Raw genomic sequence first — 21,859 nt, forward strand, 5'->3', positions numbered from 1 at the left:
TACTCATGCCAGAAGATGCAATTAGATCACAATATCCTACAGTGCAAGTCAATGTTATTAAACCTGGACCGGTGATTGATCTGGTCGGGGTACTAAGTTAGTGGGTCACTGGTTTAATTAGTGGATCACTGGTTCAATCGCATGAACTGGATATATATATAAATTTATATTTTATACTCAATTATATAATAAATATTTTAAATGGTGCAAGTAGTTTAGTGGTAAAGACTATAATTTTTATCTTTAAAACAAGGATTCGATTCTCACTAAATGCTATTTTGAAATAATTCTATTAAATAATATATATATATATATATATATATATATATATATATATATATATATATATGAGGCAGGATCCTTTGACACCGGTGTCAAAGAAAAAGTTTGACACCTCATCTGAGAACCGTTAGATTAAAAAAAATCAACGATTCTGATTTGTAAACATGTGACACCATTGATTTTTTTTTAATCTAATGGTTCTCATATGAGGTGTCAAACTTTTTCTTTGACACCGGTGTCAAAGGATCCTGCCTCTATATATATATATATATATATATATATATATATATATTAAATGGTGCATATTAACTAACAAATAAACTCAGCTTAGTAGTAAGTTATTGTTGGACTTTCTCACAGAACTCGAGTTCGAATCCCAGTGACTGCAACTTTGAAAATATTTCACAACACTGCTGCAAGCATTTACCTCTGAAACAGAACAGGGAAACACAATTGTGATAGGAATCCTTTTCAACGTGAAATTCCAAATAAATGAGTCTAAATTTCTAAAAATCACAATTTAAAAAAATAAAAAAAGTACATAGCATATATTTGCCACTGTGGGCTTGTTGACGGGGGCGAAGACAGGGAAGGCTAGGGTGGGCGGCCGCCCCCTCCCTCTACTCCAAAAAAATTGGAAAAAAAATTAATGTAGTTGAAGGCCAAATATAGTACTGTTGTTACAGTTAAATGTGCTTCGTGTATGTGTTATATGTAACCTTTTCTGCATTTTCTTTTTTATTTTCATATGTTATATTTTGGTTAATAAAAGCTTTGACTTTTTGTCACCCTTTTGCTCTCTTTTCATTTGCATGGTTGTGTTTTTCTTTATATAGTGATTTCATATAAAGTAAATGAGTTTCCACTAACTTAAAAGATTCATTTTTTGGGACAACTTGATAGCCGTCTTTTATTTTATTTTTTTAAAATGTAGTTAAAAGCATTGTTTTAATTAAGTCACTCTTTTTTTAATTATTTCTTTTTAAACTATTTTTTATATCTGTTGGATCCGACCAATAGTATATTTTTTCAGTGTTTCAAATGTTGTTAAATGTTAATATTTTGGTATGAATATATCTAAATGGATTCCTACGAGGTCAATAGATATAAAAAGTACTAATTTTATATAAGATAAAAAATTAATTTTCACTCCCCTCTCTTCCAATCCTGACTCCGCCAGTGCTTATTGATGATAAATTTCCAGAACACCTCATTTAACTAGTATTATAGCATTGTTACTGCTGAACAGAGCTCCTCTTCTATCCACAGAATATGTTATTATTACATGAATCTAAACAATTCAATCATGTTTGACGCTCATAGAGCCAAGACAAACAATTATAATAATACCAATAAATTAACAGCTAGAATTGCTGACCACCTGAGCAGTTCCATCTCATCAAGCAGAAGTAAACTATAAGCAACATATTGTACATCTCAGTTTTATAATTGCTGTGGTAAGATGTTATTACCATTTAATTTAGAACTTGAACATCAGGCAATAAGGTAGGAGATCAATTCGCAGAAAAATCTTTGCTTTGGATAGGGCACTACTATCATAAAAGATGGCCCCATGAGTTCTGAATCTATCCTCATGTCCATCAATTATCAAAGATGACATTGAACTACACTACAACCATACCATGATTATCAGCGATGAGTCACAAATAACCATCAGGATACATATATATTATTATTTAACATACAAGACAATCCAATCATAAAAGAGATGAATATAAAAAAGATGATACCTAAACAAGAATTAATAACTAAATAAAGAGGGAAGATATTCTTACTACCAAAATTTTTTACTATTTATCTAATCACCATTGAATCAAAGAGAGAGAATGCTATTAGATAGGTAGTAAGTTAGTAGTAAAAAATTTTGGTAGTAGGAATATCCCTCCTCTTAAATAAATATAATTAATCCAAAATATAATTAATCCAAAATTGTTATCAAGAATCGGAACAGAACTCTATAAAATTAAACGCTTCGATCCAAATGTAGCATCAAATCGCACACGGAATGAAACAATGCAAATCCAAGTAATGCTAGGGTTAGAGACTTAAAAATTTGAAGCAGTCTCGAAAGGAAAGGGGAAAGCGGAGGAGCAAACATTTCTTGACGGCGCCGAAATGTCTTTTATATCATTTTACATCTTTCGAAGGTTTTACATGTCTTTCTAAAAATCTAGCACATCGGACTTTTACATATATCATAATTCTAGCACCACCGGTTCCCAATCCTGCGAAATAGGTCCAACTCCTGACATCTTTCGAAGGTTTTCGTTTCTGTGTGTGGGTTAACGACTTCTTCTTGTTGGTGTGGTGGTGGTGTTGGTCTATCTAGGGTTCCCAAGACAGTTTACTCCAAATACGAGCCCAAGGCGGAGCAGTGTGGAGGAGGCTGAACCAGTTGCCTCTGTTGAATGGGGGAAGAAAGGGGTAGGAGGGGCATAGAGAGATTAACTTGGGACTTTCTCATTTTGTACAAGAGTGGGGTCTAGTGAAATTTGGGCCGGCTCAAGTGATTTCTTTGATCCCTTCTTTCTTTTACTTTTCTTTAAACTTGTGAAAAAAAGTATGGAAATGATATTGTAACAATCAAGTTGTGTTATTATCAAGTTAGTACCAATCAATCTCACCGTTAGATCGATTATGTTGATATAATGGTTATATTTATTTCCATCTTTGTATGGTCATCATTTCTCAAATTTAATACTTTATGTTTATTTTCATCTTTATATGGTTGTGATTTTCCATATTTAAATGTGATTTTTTATATTTAATGCTTTCACTTTAAATATGGAAAATCATAACCATACAAAGATAAAAATGAATATAACCGTTGGATCAACATAATCGATCTAACGGTGAGATTGATTGGTAGTAACATAGTAGTAACACAATTTAATTGTTACAATATCCTTCCCAAAAAAGTATTGACACATAATCTCCCATTTCAACTTCTAAAAAAAAGTATTGACACATAATCTCTATGAATCAATACATGAAGTTCACTTTGAAAAAACATAAAAAAAAAGAAAGAAATTGAGTGTTTTGAAACATCCGTTAAGTTATTTATACTAATAAAAAATGGGTTCACTTTTTCTACAGTCAATGTAGCTAACTTATTTACATTGAACCCAAAACGACGTCGTTTTGAGGCGGAATCAAAGTGTTTTTGTAATTATAATTCATTTCAGGATTATAATAGTTTTTTCATTATAATTATTTAATTTTTCAACCCAAAACGAAGTCGTTTTAGAAGCGAATATAGATAACTTATCTACATTCACTTTAGAAACATTAAAGCCATAAAAAATATTCTTTTAAGTTATTGAGAATAAGAAGAACTCAACGAGACCTTTCGAATTCATCAAAGAAAGAGTGGATCGGATAAAATATTTCTCATGATTAACTCTAAGTAATTCGGAATCCCTTGTCCAACGATGGATATCTTGAAATCTTAATTTTTGGGTTCATTGTTTTTAATTAATAATTTCTGTTTTTAAATTCTTATTTTACTTTCTATTTTTAATCGCACAAAACCCCATTTTTACTTCTTGTTTATAATTGATTCTTGTAAATTTTTTAGAAACGATTCAGGTTGCTCACTTTATTACAAATTTTTATTTTTACAAATTTGATTAATTTGTGTTAGTTCGACAGCTTATATGTCACTTATACAGGCTTTTTGACCCTTATGCCCCTTAATTAATAATTAATTACCAAATTGCCCCTCATTCAAAACTATTTCGAAAATTTACCCTCCCCAACAAACATAACACCAATCTGCCCCTGTTTGACCGTTGACCACGAAGCCTACCCGGGTACACCATTATCTACCCGGGTAAATTTTGAAACTTTTTATCTACCCGAGTATGTAGGGATGTACCCGGGTAGAGTTCTTGAATCTGGGAAAATGTATGAATTATTTACCCGGGTACGTAGAAGTGTACCCGGGTAAATCGCGACGGTAGGGTTTTAAAATACCCCAGCAGCCCCATTCGAAAACCCACAAAAGGGGTACCCGAGTAGAGCTGCTGGAGGAGTGTCATCTTGAGCGATTTGAGGCATAATCTTGCACTAATTCGTCTTGTTTGTGATCATCATTCGCGGACCTTGCAACCTCTCTGCCTTCTACCGATTGAAATCGATCAAAGGTGCATTTTTTTTTTCAGTTTTTTCAATTATGTTATGATTTCTGTTCTGATTCATTGTTTTCGTTTATATCATTTGATTCTGTCCGAATTATTTTATCAATTTGTATGTCATACGCTTACCCTAACCCTGAATCTAACCCTAACCCTAACCCTAACCCTAACCCTAACCCTAACCCTAACCCTAACATGTATCTAATTTCTGATTTTGGTTATTTTTTCAGTTTAATAGTGTGACACAATGACCTCTCGACGCGTTTCAAAGCTGCCAGTGACCCATTCCGAGAGAAGAACCAAGAGTCGTCACGATGGGTCGTCATCCTCTCAGCCCCAGGCTGCTTCGAGTCAGGCTCCGGACTTGACGTTCGGATATTTGTTTGAGGATGACATTCCTTCACACGAGAAGTTCGTGAAGTTTTTCATGACCCGGAAGATCTGCGAACCGAAATCACTGGATTCGGCATTCTTCAACCTAGAGCGTTTTGACATCGTGCCGCTTCTTGAGCAGACACATTTACTTCACCTGGCGGAGATGCGGTGCCCATACTCGGAGGTTATGGTAAGAGCCTTCTACCAGAACCTTGGCTACTCGCAAGGCGAGCTGACTTCCCGTGTATGCAGGATTGATATCATCATGACTGCTCCTATCTGGACGGAGCTACTGGGGTTCGATTTTGATGGTGTCTCAGGAGCAGCACTATATGATGGAGACAGCCATCATATATTTGGTGATTATAACCGGGAGACCATTGTTACAGAGACTAGGAGGGCAGACGCTGAGCCCGGTCATTTTGCTCATTATCCTGTTAGCAACTTGTCAGTTTCTACACTCAGATAGGTTAGTTGTCATATGACCAAACCTACGTCCTGTCTCATCATACGACCTGCACCATTGCTTCCGATGTGACGTAGACAAAATACATGATAAGCATATGGAGGCTGCCACCCTCCGTGGTCTTTCACCGCCCTTATGATGCTTCGATGACGATCGGATATTAGACAAATACCATGCCTATGTGTGACATGAAAACGTAAAAGGCTAAGAAACCAGGACCAATCATCCAACCTCTCACCTGGAGGAACAACAACAAAGTCAATAGGGATGAGCTCAGAAATTATTTACAGTATGAAGTGGCAAAGAAGGGTCACATGCTTTCACATACCCCAAAGCAAAATTATTTACTCACCTGGAGGAACAACAGCAAAGGCAATAGGGAGCAGAAATCCATCTCCATCCTGAGATGTTGCAATCAATAGAGTACCTCTGTACTTCCCATTCAGATGAGTGCCGTCAATTTGAATTATAGGCTTGCAGTGTTTGAATGCTTCAATGCATTGGTGAAATGTCCAAAAAACCCTTTGAAATACGGCCCTGTCTGTATAAACCCGACGTTCATCAAAACATTGATTTGTATCAAGTTTGAACACAGAACCCACATTCACCTCCGTCATATACTTCAGCCAATTTGGCAAGAATGCGTACGATTTCTCCCAGTCACCAAACAACTTAACGATGGCCTTCATTTTTGCCTTCCAGGCCTTCCTGTACGTTATGTTGTATCCATATGTTCCCTGTATCCTCTCCTGTATCAGAGCTGGTCTTGTGGATGGATCTTCCTTTAACATATCTGGAAAAAAAAATTAACTTTACCATATTCTCAATTAATCTGAATCATTAAATAAACAGTGGAATACATACTCATTATAGCCGCACAAATGACATTTGAATCCAACTGTCTATGATCCTGTGCTAGGCCTTGATTTAGGCATGTGTGACCTTGACCCCATTTACGTACCACCCAGTTAGCTCCCTTCTTCGGCTTAATTGCCCTCATATACCAGGGACAACCGTCAGCATGGTTTTTACACTTCATAACAAATCTTGACTCGTCGCTTTTTTCAACTATGGCTGTCCTGCGCCCCTTCATACAATGTATCTTCACAGCATGTTGCAATTCTGGTTTGGACCCAAATTCTTGTTGCACAAATAACGGATCTCCTAACTTCCAACCTCCGTGCAAGTCATCATCGCCATATAGGATCTCCAACTCGTCATTAGGGTGCGCCCAGTTAATGAATGAATAATGTTGGCTTTCATTCCAGAATGGCTCCTCAGACCCTGCATCTAAAGATCATGTCAAATTTAATAACTTACCACAAATAATAAATTGTCTAAAGCAAATATTCAAATTTAATAACTTACCACTACTGACTGGGTCGACATGAAGTGGTGACAAGGCTGGGGTACCGAGACTTACGGCGCTCATGTCAGCCTCAAAATTACCGTCCACGTCAGTGTCTGACGAATCACCTTCTGGAATAGCACTTTCAGGTTCTCCCTCATCTTCGCTGTCCACATAGTCCTCGTCTTCATCCTCTTCATCCTCATCCCATGCTACCTGAGGAGGTGCAGAAGATCGTACAACTGTATCTTCTTGACCGGTACAGTGTGCAGTAGTGGTTGTATGCACCGGTAAAGATGAAGATTGTCCAACATCAACTTCAACATATATCTCAATATATTTTAATACTTTCCATTCAACAAACGCATCTGTTACGAACTCCACATCTTCATCATCATTTATATCGTTTCCAATGTAGTATATTGTATCCATATCCACTACAGTCTCTAACCTGGCTATCATGCGGTGGATGGAATGTATGCCTTCTGACCCCATTTTTTGAAGAATTCTCTCCTTCAGTTCATTGCATGTAGTGCCCACTTTGATTTTCATCGTTTTTGTTTTTCCTTCAAATCGGACACCGTTCGGACCTTCAAAATGCCTCCCATTGTAGTAAACAACTATAGGAACCATGTTTGGACTTGAACTCATCTTTCACACAAAAATTAGATCTAGGTTTTGGGTTTGGAGGTTGGTTCGGATTTTTTAGCACAAAATGGGAGTGTGGAGATGTAATCTCAATGTCCCACCAAGATTCAGCTTTCTGAAATGATGAGATGAAATATGTGTGATGTTTCGGATTAGAGAGGGTAAGAGAGAAAGATTTTGGGGTTTCAAAAACCCTATACCTCGCAACAATGGCCGAAACCCATACATATTGGGGTTTCTGGACGCGATTTACCCGGGTACACTGCTCTGTACCCGGGTAAATAATTCAAACATTTTCCCAGATTCAAGAACTCTACCCGGGTACACCCCTACATACTCGGGTAGATAAAAAGTTTCAAAATTTACCCGGGTAGGTAATGGTGTACCCGGGTAGGCTTCGTGGTCAACGGTCAAACAGGGGCAGATTGGTGTTATGTTTGTTGGGGAGGGTAAATTTTCGAAATAGTTTTGAATGAGGGGCAATTTGGTAATTAATTATTAATTAAGGGGCATAAGGGTCAAAAAGCCCACTTATACATCAATTTATGTTTTTTGTTTTTTTTTTTAATTTTTTAATGGTAGGACCCACATGAAATATATGTATGTACAAAAAAATTTCCTCTAACAGCAAAGGAGAAAAACAAAACTCTTAACTTAATATATCACCCTTTTATCACGTCTAAACCCTATTTTGATGTATTAAGTGACTTACAATATTGATGATTACACTAAATAATTAAAAATATCACAATATATAATAAAAATTTATTCTATTATATCTTATACATCACATTAAATAAGCTCTTAGAAACTTAAATAATTTATTTATTTTATATTTCTTAAAAGAAGAAATAAAATTAAGGGGAAAAAAGGGAAAAAATTAAAAAATAAATCCAAATATATTAAAAACTTTCAATTCTTACCTAAAAGACTAAAATAGAAAAAAATAATTAAATATATCAAAATCAAATTGAAAAAAATAGAAAAAAGTAAAACTAAATATGTTCGAAACTTACACTCATATCATAAAAATGAAAAATAATTTAAATAAAAAAAAACTGAAAACAAAAAAAAATAAGTACTATGTTCGAAATTTACAAAACTAATTTATTTATCTTCTATTTCTTATTTGTCTTATTTTTGGTTTTATTTTTTTCTTATTTTTTTGTGTGGACTTTTTCTTTTATTTTTAACAGTGATAATAAAAAATAAACTGACCAAAAAAAAAAAAGACCAAATATATTGAAAACTTATAATACAAATTTATTTTTCTTCTATTTATTTTTTGTAAAATTTTTTCTTTTACTTTTTTTTCTCTTAAGTCTATTTTCTTATTTTTGATCAAGACTATTTTAGTATTTTTACTTTTATTTTTTTCCATCATATTGTAAGTTTTTAATATATTTAGTTGTCCTTTCTTCAATTTTTGTTTGTCTGCGGTCTAAATTATTATTTTTATTATTATTCTTCTTCTTGATTTAGATATATTTGATCTTTATTTCTTCTATTTTTAATTTTTTTTTTTTTTGCTTTTAGACTTTTATGTAAAATTGTAAATTCTTAACATATTTCGTCTCAATTTTTCTTCTATTTTTTTATTTTTTGTCATCAGTCTATTTTCTTCTTTTAAAAAGAATAAAATATGAAGATTAGTTACATTTATAATGGTGACAAAAAGATGGATCTGAATTGAAAAAATCATAAGGAATAAATGATTAAAAATAATATAAGAGAATAAATGATTCAAAGCAGAAACCTATGAGGATTTTTGAACTTGGTCCTATATAATATAATTGTCATTACTTATCAATATAGTTAGATTGAGTTCGTGTTATTTGTAAATTACTCTATCTTAGGAATTTGGTTATCTATATTTTTAGTTCTTTTATTAACAATTTTTACTATAATTTTAGACAAAAAATAGTAAAGGAAAAAATTCAATTAATATTTAATTTAAAATACATTTAATTATTTAAATATAAATTAATAAACAAAAAATAAAATGGGCAAATGACTTCTCATGAGAAGAGGAATTTCTTGCAATAGGAAATCTTTTAAACTTAATAAAAAAATATATTTTCCATTTCAAAATTGAACTGATTATTGGAACAGAATGATCGCGTTTTCCCAAAACAATGTATTGTCATTCTTAATTGCATTATGATGCCAATAAAAATGTTTAATGTAGAGAGTAAATTTTTTATTTTAGGAAAACTAGAATTCTTGAATAACAGTCGTAGTAGTTGATTTTTTAAATAATTTAATAATATATTGGTAGTTAATAATGTAGAAAAATTATAATTTAATAATGCATTGAAGTTAAATTATTATTTTCTTAAAAAAAACACCATTGTCCTCAAAAGATAAGAAGTATAATGACTTTTTTTTCGTTGGAAAAAGTATAAAGACTTTGATGCTATAATTTTGTATTTTGAAATTAATTTGCAATTCATAACCATTAAAAGAAGCAATAACTAAAAGGATATATATTTTTAATACAAAAAGGACATATTTTTTGAAATAAAGTATTCAAATGTCACCTTTTTCATTATTTGTTTTCAGTCTCAGCAGATTCACTAGGGTATATTTGATATAGGGTTTATTTTTAGATTCTTGAAAAAAATGAGAGTAGTAATTCAATTTAGAAGATTTTTGATAAAATTTCTAGAAATGTGATTTTTTCAAAAAATTTGTGTGTGTGTAAAATATAAATCAAAATACTACCCAAGAATACCACCCGCACTTTCTCAGAAAAATGAAAAATTAGACGTGTGAAAATTTTGATAAAAAATCTGATAATATTGTTAGGGATTTTACCCTAAGAACAGAGGAAATTAGGTTAAAACGAGAATTAACAATCAAGAATTTGTTTCTTTATTATTATATAAGTCTGCAGAAAAAAATGGTTAATTTGTTCTCCTATTCTTTAATACCACACCCTTATTACAACCCGTATGGTCCTACTACCCAATGATTAGCACAATCACTTATCCCATCTAATGTAAGTATACTCTAAAATTAACATCCCTATCAGTAGTGATCTTTCAGCCTTAAAGAAGGAACCTTTTCCCTCTGTGCATGTTCTTTTCCTATCGCAATACTCTAAAATTAACATCCCTAACAGTAGTGATCTTTCAGCCTTAAAGAAGGAACCTTTTCCCTCTGTGCATGTTCTTTTCCTATCGCAACATACCCCCCCCCCCCCTTTCGACCAAATTTGGGTAAGCTTTATGCAAATATTCCTCTTATTCCGATGAAGCATCTTCAAGGAGTGTATCTGACCATTGCACTAAGAATTCTCTTACTATCCTACCACGTTGCTCCACTGATCTGCTACTCATAATGGCTATTGGCTCCTAGACAGGTTTGTTATCCACTATAAACTTTGGCATGAATATTGGTTTATCCAACGGAGGACCAAACCATGGTTTTAACAGTGACATGAAAGGTAGAATGAATTTTACTCCCCACCGATAGCTCCAACTCGTATCGTATGCCACGTCACTAATGACCTTGTTGATTTTGAATGGCCCAAAAAACTTCTTTGCAAGTTTATGACAACAACGACGTTCCACTAATACTCCCCTATAAGGCTGTAATTTCACCCAAACGAAGTCACCCACCTGAAAAATCTTCTCACGTTTGTGTCTATCTACTTATGTCTTCATCCGGATGCAAGCCTGATGAAGGTTCTTCTTGAGGCTCGCTAACAATAGATTACACTGCTCCAACAAGGTGTCAACTGCCTTAATCTTCACCATACCCTCTCTGATACAAAGGAACCAATGTTGGACTCTTGTCAAACAAAGCTTGGAAAGGAGATACCCCAATAGCTGAATGCACTATCATATTATAATGGAACTGTGCCCAACATAATAACTTGGACCATGTTTGCAGCTGCTTATGACAGCATATACGTAGATATTGTTCTACATAACGATTCGTCACCTCAGTCTGTCTGTCTGTTTGTGGATGGTACGATGTGCTTGCCTTCAACGTTGTTCTACTAAACCTGAAAATAGCTCCCCAGAATTGACTCAAAAAAATTCTATCGCGATCTGAGATCAACGACTTTGTAAATCCATGATAGCGGACCACCAAATCATAGAACAAGTATGTCGTTTTTGCTGCTGGAAATGAAGTAGGCAAAGCACCAAAATAAGCGTACTTTGTAAGCCTATCAACAATGACTAAAATTGTTGTTAGCCCCTTAGATGGTGGCAAACCAACAATAAAGTCTAATGTCAAATCTTCAAATACTCCCTCCGGCACATGTAATGGATGCAGCAGACCAAAAGAAGGTTGTATTATCGTCTTCATTTGCTGGCAAACTTGACACTGTTTACGTATTCCTTGACATCTTTTCACGTCTTCTCCCAATAGAAAGATGAGGCCACCCGAAGTAAAGTTTTGAGAACCGCAGCATGACCACCGATTTGCGAATCATGAACTTGCTTCAACACTAACAGAATTAATTTGGATCGAGGACCAAGTAACATCCTCTGTTTATGGAATAAAATTCCATCCTTCACCATAATAAAAGGCATGGATAGCATGGCTTGTATCTTCTTTTGGTCAGCATGTACCCCAGGCTTGAGACCTTATGTCCCAAATATTCAATTTCTCCAACTCCAAAAGCACACTGCTCAATTTCACGAAGAATCTATGCTGTTGCAAGCACTGCAGTGTGGTGTGCAAATGCTGAATGTGCCTCCTCCATAGACTCACTGTCAATATATGATCAAGAAAAATGTCTTTATATTTCTTGTGGTCGAAATATATTTATATCTTTCAATTCCTCCATAGACTCACTGTATATAAAAATATTTTTTTAGATTATCGATGAGAGCAAAGTAACTCATAAATCACCAGTAATGTCTGACCTATTTAATGAAAAAAGTTATATGTACAACTATTGAAGAACTAAAAAAGATAAACCAACACAATTACAGGTAATTTTACAACAATAACAATAATAATAATTATAATAAAATAATATGATCCTGTACGGGTATAAAATCATGGGGTAGATGAGCAAAAACCGAAAGTCTTTTAATAGGGGTGAGAAGTTAGGATTTATTCATAATAGGTCCTTCCGTGGGTCACTAATTCAGGGTGTTCAACGGTGAAACCAAAAGATACTCGCAACACACTTTGCTGATTTTTAAGTCTCGAAAAGATTAATTTTTGACTATCATACCTTGAGAAAACTCAAAGGTACTCGCAATACAACAATTTCTGGTAAAAATATATCTGCATAAAGGATAATTATCCAAAGGCCCACTTTGCCAGTCCCTGTGGCCCATTATGATTAGAGACTGACCAAGTAGTATTGGTTTGAGGGCTAGCAATAAATTGATAGCAAGATTGTTGAACTTATATTGATACTTGAACTTGAACTTGAACTTGAACTTATATCTCTTGACAGAAGAGTGTTCGTGCCAAAATACCAAGTTCGGTTATCTCAAAAAATAATGTTTTCTTGCAAAATAAGCACATTAATCACTCCAGCAATATCCTAGGGTAAAATAAAAAGAAGTAAGCATCATGGTTTTTTGAGCCTAGGCCTAAGTCTTCCAGCAATGCTGTCTGAGCAAGGTTTGGAGGAAGAAGCAAGTAGCTTCATGGTACCTGAACACTCAACTTTGTCAAGCTGCTCTTGCTTATCAGAGAAAACCAACAATCTCTTTGCCGAAACAACATCATCATCACTTTTAGTTTCAGCTATAGGCTTCAATGACCCGAGATGATTCCCATTAACCTCAGGAAACTCATTAACGTCACCATCAGAGAAAGTTAGTGACCTTTTTGCTGAAACTGGGTTGGGAGAATCTGCATTTTTCTCCTCATCTACATCTGAGCGCCGGGTTTGAATGAGGTAGTGTGCAACTGATTTGTAACCCAAAGCTGATATCTAAAATAAGGAGAAATTTGAGCTTAGCTTCAACTCAAGCTTTGAAGAAACAACTTCATGGTTAACAAAATTATGGTAAAGAATTAGGAGCAACCTTTTTATATAGAGTGCCGGTAGGGGCCCATCCTTTGGCTTGACGGCATAAGCTACAATTACAAATTCCACGACAAACCGGGCATATCCAAGTTGGATTCTGCAAGGCTTCAAGTACATGCTCCCCATATCTACAAAAGCAGGGTAAGGAAAAAGAAGCACCAGGTCAGATTAAGTGTACACTCATGGGAAATCATAAATTGCTGGGGTGGTCATGTTCAAATTAAAACAAGCAATACCAATGGTTAGACTTATGATAAATATGAAGCGTAATAATATACGGAAGTTACATGATAAAGAAACTAGCATCATGATAAATAGGTACATTTCATAATCTAGGAATTTTTGGGATATATTTCTGGGCTGTGGCATAACCATGCACCATTAATCCTGAAAACAGTTTTAGATGTGTTTGCACATGCCTGAGATTAGACTTTGATAATACCTTGAGTCATTAACAGCTATCATAACTATAACTAAAAGTTTTAATTAAATCAGCGTGATCAATGATTCGACAAAGTTGTATAGTAAATGATTTGACAAAGTTGTATAGTAGCGTAATTAACAAAATGATCAACCACAAATAATTCAAGTTTTAAACTATACTGAAGATATTATAAGTTGAGTAATCTTACTTTTTTATTTGAATGAAATAAGTTTATATAGTTGTAATCTAGAAGACCCTTAGCAAATTCATGATTTTCTATATTGAAATAAAACCAACATAAATTTGTAATATGGAAAAGAACCCAAGGATAGGAAAATATGGTTCAAATGGCATATTTGCAAAGACAACATGGCTGATTCAAAGTTACATCCTATGAACATTTATTGTTGAAATGACTCAAATGAGACACCTCTTGGTCCACCAGCATTGCCAAAGTGATCTAAAACTTGTTTTACTAGTCAAGAAATTAAAAGAAATAGGGAAAGTATACACTTCGTGACTAGGGCATCAACATTATCCTGATTTGTCTATAAAAATATCCTACAAAACCGCACAATGAGTAGACTGTAGTATCTCTTACCAAAGATGTTAAACGGCAGAAACATGTAGTAGAAAGCATACCTCATATATAGGCAATCTCCACAAAACTGCCCTTGGACCATGTTGCATTGGATACAGCATGTACGATAACCAAGAGTTTTTTGCCTAAATATTATTTTCATCTAGTGAGCAAGTTCATTAAAAACTAAAAAGGAAAGAAAAAAAATAGACAGACGGATAGACCACATAACTAAATCATCGCATAAATGAGGTCATGGTAAAAATGATTATTTTTCAAAGATCGTAAGAAAAGAGAAAGGCAAAATTTATGAAAAGAATATTGAACCTTTTTTTTTGCACAGTCATCAAAGATGTAAAAATAATGGCTTAAAACTAAAAGGGTACCTTTCTTTATGTGTGCAGAGATATCGAGTCCATCAAAGATTTCATTTCGGGAATAAAGTTCACTCAGATTAGTTCTCTTATTAACATTTATTCAGCTAAAATAAAATCTAAATAGGTTACACATTCAACACAATCTCTGCACTAAAACGGCCACCCACAACCCTTCCTATTTTGGAATAACTAGAACATGAGCTAGTGCACATGAACCCACATGAACCTATTTTGGAATAAAATCTAATTAGGTTACACTTTCAACACGATCTCTGCACTAAAACGGCCACCCACAACCCTTCCTATTTTGGAATAACTAGAACATGAGCTAGTGCACATGAACCCTCAGAAAACTACAGAACTGTTATCACTCTGCTATTCCACATGAAGAAGGCACCATCACTACATAAAACACCCTGGAACATCCTTCCCAAGGTCAAGGAGCCACCAAGCTCTGCTGCAAGCTGTTGAATTGCACTAACTGCCAACCCAAACTAACACCCAGTAAATGAACACAATAAAAAAAGTGGTATTTTATTTTCTGGCATACAGTAAATATATGAAGGGGAAAGTTATATTTACAAACTTTTTTTCTTACAAACTTACAAACTATACTCAGTCTGACCAGTCCTGTCCGTTATACATTCTTGACTGAAGTCTGACTATTTGTAATTTGTAAGAAATAAAATTTGTCAATATAACCCATCCCAAATATAACCCATCCCAAATGCACTAACTGTTCACATAGCTGCTACAATACATGCGTGCACAATAAAAAATAATGGTATTTTATTTTCTGGCAAAAAATGGGTGTCATGTTACCCACAAAGCATGTCTCGAAAGGGGTAAATACAAGATCATGGCAGACAAAAAGACAATGCACCTTAAACCACTCATAACAAATTTAATATACAGGGATACTTTACTCTTCTATTTGGGTAAGAGAGAGGTGGAGGTGCTAACCTGCACTGGTGACAACTTTTCCCTAGGACAGAGTCATAAATTCGTTTCCCATCCTTCCCATAACCATCGACGAACAGCGTCCAGCTTTTCTCAGTGTTGCCCAACAGCTTCTCATGTTCTTCAGTGTAAACCTCAGGCTTTGAACCTGCCTTTATCACAACCTTAGCATTTTCCAAACACTCAGCTTTCTTGTGGGGCACTTCAGAGTAACTAACAGGAGACACATTCTGCAATCTGGGAAGAGAACATCAACACAAAAACTAAAACGGAAAAGCCTGAAAACTGGACAACTAGGCAGACAGATATATCAAAGATTGGATTTTTAGGGCGAAAGTTAATAAAAATGGGAGACCCTTTTCTTGTTTCGTAACATAGCATAAGCGGATACACAGATAGTAATAGAAGAACCTGGAAGAGCGGCGAACGGGGCCAGAGGGGTGAACAATAGTAGTGGTTTTGTGGGTGGTTGGGGCGCGCCTGAGCTTGAGGGAGAGAGAGAGGTCCACAATGCCCAACTTTCCCATTCTCTCACGGTTTTCGCGGATTCTTTGTTCTCTGGAGAGCTCGTACAGAGATATTTTCTGTTGATCATGGTTACCATTCTCGGGCTGAGGCGTGTTGCTCTTTGCAGACTCTGCTGTTCGGCTTCTCTTTCTCAGAGCGGGCATTGCTGAGTTTGAATTTGAACTTTGAAGAGCCGAATCCGCAACGGTCGATTTTCTGGGGATTTTGTTTGGAATGAGATTGAGATGGTGCTGCAAGCCACCCACACACACACTGACCCGTCCCCTCAATTCCAGTAATATATAATAAATAAATTTATTTTACAATCGGGAATAGTTTAAAAAAAAAAAAAAACCGCTCAAATTTTGCTTTTAATCACTGGGGAAGATTATACTTACAACCTATTTTCCTTTACAACCTCTTACAACCAATATCTTAACCGTTGATTTCCGTCAATCAATGGTTAAGATTTATTGCGAATTAATAATTAATTAATAAATTTTATTTGCAAAAATCTTAACCGTTGATTGACGGAAATCAACGGTTAAGATATTGGTTGTAAAGGAAAATATGTTGTAAGTATAACCTCTCCCTTAATCATTTATCCTCTATATATTTTTATGGGAAAAATATTTCAGCAGTTAATGCAGATAAGTAATCTGCATTTATTTTCAAAACGACATCGTTTTGGTATTGAAATCTTAAAAAATTATAAATGTAAAGACTATTATCCTCCTTCATTTTATTCTTTATTGTAATTTGGAAAGCATAATTACATACAGTAATACGATTTGATGACTTTTTCATTAATAATCGTTTGTATTTGTCGGCAGGATTACCAATTCAAATTGAAATGTACTTGACAATAGGGGTGTTCGTCTTCTGGATTAAATCGGTTTTGGAAGCAAAATTCATCTAATCCAATCCCTTCAATTTGATCATATAATCATCCATTCAGTTTGAAATTTTTTTCAAATCCAATCCAATTTTTTTCGGATTGGATTAGATGGGTGTTCGATTTTTTGAGAATCCTAAAATTTATTTCATGATTATTGTGCAAATAACATCTTTTGTATATATTAGCTTTGTAATTTTTTTTAAAAATACAAAAGCATTAGTAAACGATAATATAATTTTTTTTGTAATGAAATATGAAGCTCTACAGGGATGAAATTTTGTTGATGAAATGTGACTAGATTTTTTCTTGGAATTAGTTGATGGGTTAATCGATCTTGAGTTTAAAAATTTTTGGGCTATGATTGGAGAAAGGTTCGAATAGGTAGAGGAAAATTAATATATTGGATCGATTTTCATCAACTAATCCGAAAAACGATTTAATCCAATTAAAATTTGCGATTTTTTTTTCGGTTTTTGATTTTTTAGTTTTCGGTTTATTCGGTTATCGATTTTTCGGTTCGGTCACCGTGGTTTGGATCTGTTGATGAATACCCCTACTCACCGGAGATAACTTATCTCTATTGACGGAAAAAAAGCTTTACCGATGTTTGAAACTTACAATAATGGGAAAACTTCAAAAAACCCCTATGAGTTTTTTTTATGCCCCTATGAGTTTTTTTAATTATCACTTACCCCCTCACAAATTTTTTGAACCATTTACACTCTTATTTAGATTTTTTATCACTTACCTCTCTTACTTAAAGTTTCTTTATCACTTACCCTCTTCATTTAGGAGGGTAAATGATAAAAAAAAGTTAAGTAAGGGGGTAAATGATTCAAAAAATTTAGGAGGGGGTAAATGATTACGAGGAAAGTTACAGGGGAATATTTGAAGTTTTCCCTACAATAATATAAGAAAAATGGAAAATAGTTTAAATCAAAAAGAAGAAATTAGATTGAAAATAAAAAGAAATAAAAGAAAAAATAAGTCCAAATATTTTAGAAATTTACAAAACTAATTTATTTATCTTATTTGTCTTATTTTTGGTTTTATTTTTTTCTTATTTCTTTTAATAGTGACAAAAAAACTAAAAGTAAAAAGAAATAAAAAAATTAATATATCTAAATAAAATAGAAAAAAGATCAAATATATTGAAAACTTATAGGTTCGTTTTTTCTACCATCAATGTAGATAACTTATCTACATTGAGTTCAAAACGACATCGTTTTGAGACGGAAATCAAGGTATTTTTGTAATTATAGTTTATTTCAGGGTTATAATAGTTTTTTTATTATAATTTTTTAATTTTTCAACTCAAAACGACGTCGTTTTGGGAGCGAATGTAGCTAACTTATCTACATTCACTTTAGAAATATTAAAACCAAACTTATAATACATGTTTAGTTTTCTTCTATTTATTTCTTGTGTTATTTTTTGTTAAATTTTTTCTTCTATTTCTTTTTTGTCTTTGATCTATTTTCTTCTTTTTTATTAAGAATATTTTTAGTATTTTTACTTTTATTCTTTTCCGCCATTATTGTAAGTTTTTAACCTATTTTGTCTTCAATTTATGTTTATCTGTCGTCTTATTTCTTCTTCTTGATTTAGATATATTTGGTCTTTATTTTTTTATTTTTAGTTTTTTATGTAAATATTATAAGTTTCCAACATATTTGATCTTATTTTTATTTGAGTAAACACCCTTTTTAGTCCCTGGCAATATTTACGAAGTCCTTTTCAGTCCCTGGCAATAAAAAAGGACCAAATTGGTCCCTGAAAGTACAAGAAAAGGGTCATTCTACATATTTGGGAGTTGACATAAGGACTAACATGGCCCTTTTTTGTAATTTCAGGGACCAATTTGGTACTTTTTTATTGTCAGGGACTAAAAAGGACTTCGTAGATATTGACATGGACTAAAAAAGGTGTTTACTCTTTTTATTTTTTACTTTTTGTTATCAGTCTAATTTCTTTTTTTAGAAATGTAAAATAGATAAATTAATTAATTTTATAACAATGTCAAAGATGAAACTAAATTGAAGAAAAAAACATAGGGGATAAATAATTAAAAAAATATAAGAGAATAAGTAATTCAAAATAGAACTATATGAAAAATATTGAACTTGTTGCTATATGATTTAATGGGAAAATTGTTTGGCTTTTTGACCTTTTTATCCTTCATTAATTAATTAATAATTATTTTGCCCCTTATTCGAAATTATCTATCAATTTGCCCCTTTTTAATCGATTAATTTGAAGATTTAATTGATTAAATGGTAAAAATTGGCAAAAATGGTTGACTTGAAGATTTAATCGATTAAATCTTCAAGTTAATCGATTAAATCTCCCAACAGGCAATAAATGTCAAACCTCCTCCATAAACAAAAGCAGATTACATGCATATGAAGCAAATAAGCAAGTTAATAAGAGTTGATTGCGATTTGTATTTAATAGGAGTTGATTGCGTTTTGTATTTAATAGAAGTTGAATGTGTTTTGTATTTAATAGGAGCTGATTGCGTTTTATTAGGAGTTGCCATTTTACGAGTTGGTTACATATTGTCACCAATTCAAATTTATTTGTAATTTATAATTCTGAGCGTATTTATGGGCAACATTTCAATGAAATGAGTAATATACCAAATGAGCGTGAAAGCATTGATTGATTGCGTTTTGTATTTAATAGGAGTTGAATGTGTTTTGTATTTAATAGGAGCTGATTGTGTTTTGTTGCCCATTTGGTATAATTACAAAACACAATCAATTTCTATTAAATACAAAACGCAATCGGCTCCTATTAAATACAAAACGCAATCAATCAATGCTTTCACGCTCATTTGATATAATTACTCATTTCATTGAAATGTTGTCCATAAATAGGCTCAGAATTACAAATTACAGATAAATTTGAATTGATGACAATCTGTAACCAACTCGTAAAATGACAACTCTTAATAAAACGCAATCAGCTCATATTAAATACAAAACACATTCAACTCCTATTAAATACAAAATACAATCAGCTCCTATTAAATACAAAACGCAATCAATCAATGCTTTCACACTCATTTGATATATTTAATCGATTAAATATAATTTTTAATCGATTAAATCAATTAAGAGGAAGATTTAATCGATTAAGAGAGATATTTAATCGATTAAATCTTCAAGTCAACAATTTTTGCTAGTTTTGACCATTTAATCGATTAAATCTCCAAGTTAATCTATTAAAGAGGGACAGATTGGTAGATAGTTTCGGATAAAGGGCAAAATGGTTATTAATTAATTAATGAAGGGCAAAAGGGTCAAAAAGCCAAAGTGTTTGTCATTTTAAATGATATAAAGTTATGTTATTTTAAATGAGAGATAGATACAAAATTAAAAAAAAATTATTTAAAATTTAAATTAAAAAAACCACTCACTTTCTCTCCCATAATTTTCATTTCTTGTGTCTATCTCTCTCCTAAAATGATATAACTTATATAATTAAAAATGACAAACACCAAACCCATAATATAATTATCATTACTTAATGAGTCAATATAGTTAGATTCAGTTCCAGTGTTATTTGTGAATTACTCGCTCTTAGGAATTGGGTTATCTATATATTTAGTTCTTTTATTAGTATTTGGGAAAAATATTTATCATTTTTCTATAATTTTAAAGTAAAGGAAATAATATAATTAATATTTAATTTAAAATATATTTATTATTTAAATATAAATTATTATACCGAAATTATAAAATATATTTTCCTTTTCAAAATTGAACTGGTTATTGGAAAAGAATGATAGCGTTTTCCCAAAACAATCTATTGTCATTCTTAATTGCATTATGATGCCAATAAAAATCTTTAACGTAGAGAGTAAGGGTATGTTTGATTGTTTTTTTTTCTAAAAACTGTTTTGTAAAATAGTTTTTGAGAATTAATTTTCAGAATAAAAGAAAAAAAATTCTGTTTGGTAAATGTGTTTTGAAAAGAATTTTAAAAGTTAAAAAACAAAAAAATCTGCTTGATAAATTTGTTATGAGAACATGTTTTTTTTAAAAAAAAATAAAAAACTAATTTGATTGGTTATTTTTTTAAATTACTTTAATAATTTCTTTAATTATATGTAAAAGTTTAGATATAGTTTTAACATAAAAACAAATATTGATTCCCCTAATTAGTGATTAACCACTGCCACAGCTTAATTCATTCTGCGGATATGCTCGTTGATGTAATTCTCACGGTTTCCAGCACCACCTCCTTCGACATAGTGATTTCTCTTCTTCTTTAAGCCACCCAAAGGAGCCTTGAGCTTAAATGGCCAAAGGAAGATGTTTTTCTCCTTAGCCTTGAGCCTTAGCCAACTAAACAAATAACTCAAATTATTTAGCAGAGAGTGTTTCTCTTCCATTTACACCACTAAACACAGTAAAAATGAAAATACATATGTATGATCGAAGAACCACACAAATGGTAGATCTAGAACGTGGGTTCAACAAAACCCAGAAAAGGCAAGAGACTTGAAAGAATGCAAAGAAAAATTGACAAATTGAAGTGGAATGGGAAATAAGAGGCATGACGAAACATACGAGCTAAGGCATGAAAAATAAGAAAGATTGACAAATTGAATATAGTGAAGTTGAGACTGAGAACTGAGATCTAGGTGAGACTATGAGATGCAGGGGGGAGAAAAAATCTAAAGAGTGAAGTATTTTTAATATGTAGTTATTTACGGTGTTGCCATTAATGAGAGTCGTCTGTTTTCCGTGTTTTTATCCTATGAGAACAAAGAGTAGAAACCCAGAACAAAAACACCTCAAGGGTGTTCTCCAAATTTTG

At 32.9% G+C, this 21,859-nt stretch overlaps 2 protein-coding genes across 2 annotated transcripts; both read right to left on the reverse strand.

The window, feature by feature from the left end:
- Nucleotides 1–5,738: 5,738 nt before the first annotated feature.
- Nucleotides 5,739–6,935, reverse strand: LOC133287194 (uncharacterized). Its single transcript, XM_061484765.1, has 2 exons — nucleotides 6,649–6,935; nucleotides 5,739–6,570 (listed from the first exon to the last, which is right to left on the reverse strand). The coding sequence occupies exons 1-2, from the start codon at nucleotides 6,710–6,712 to the stop codon at nucleotides 6,104–6,106; spliced, it is 531 nt and encodes a 176-aa protein (XP_061340749.1). The 5' UTR covers nucleotides 6,713–6,935; the 3' UTR covers nucleotides 5,739–6,103.
- A 5,886-nt stretch (nucleotides 6,936–12,821) lies between these two features.
- LOC133287682 (uncharacterized) lies at nucleotides 12,822–16,298 on the reverse strand. Its single transcript, XM_061485343.1, has 7 exons — nucleotides 16,039–16,298; nucleotides 15,631–15,864; nucleotides 15,490–15,550; nucleotides 15,039–15,161; nucleotides 14,353–14,453; nucleotides 13,285–13,414; nucleotides 12,822–13,190 (listed from the first exon to the last, which is right to left on the reverse strand). The coding sequence occupies exons 1-7, from the start codon at nucleotides 16,296–16,298 to the stop codon at nucleotides 12,822–12,824; spliced, it is 1,278 nt and encodes a 425-aa protein (XP_061341327.1).
- Between the last annotated feature and the right edge of the window lie 5,561 nt (nucleotides 16,299–21,859).

The sequence above is a fragment of the Gastrolobium bilobum genome, unplaced genomic scaffold (assembly GCF_033153095.1).
Source record: "Gastrolobium bilobum isolate Gb01-03AN ecotype WA unplaced genomic scaffold, APGP_CSIRO_Gbil_v1 utg2810, whole genome shotgun sequence".
Classification (NCBI taxonomy): domain Eukaryota; kingdom Viridiplantae; phylum Streptophyta; class Magnoliopsida; order Fabales; family Fabaceae; genus Gastrolobium; species Gastrolobium bilobum.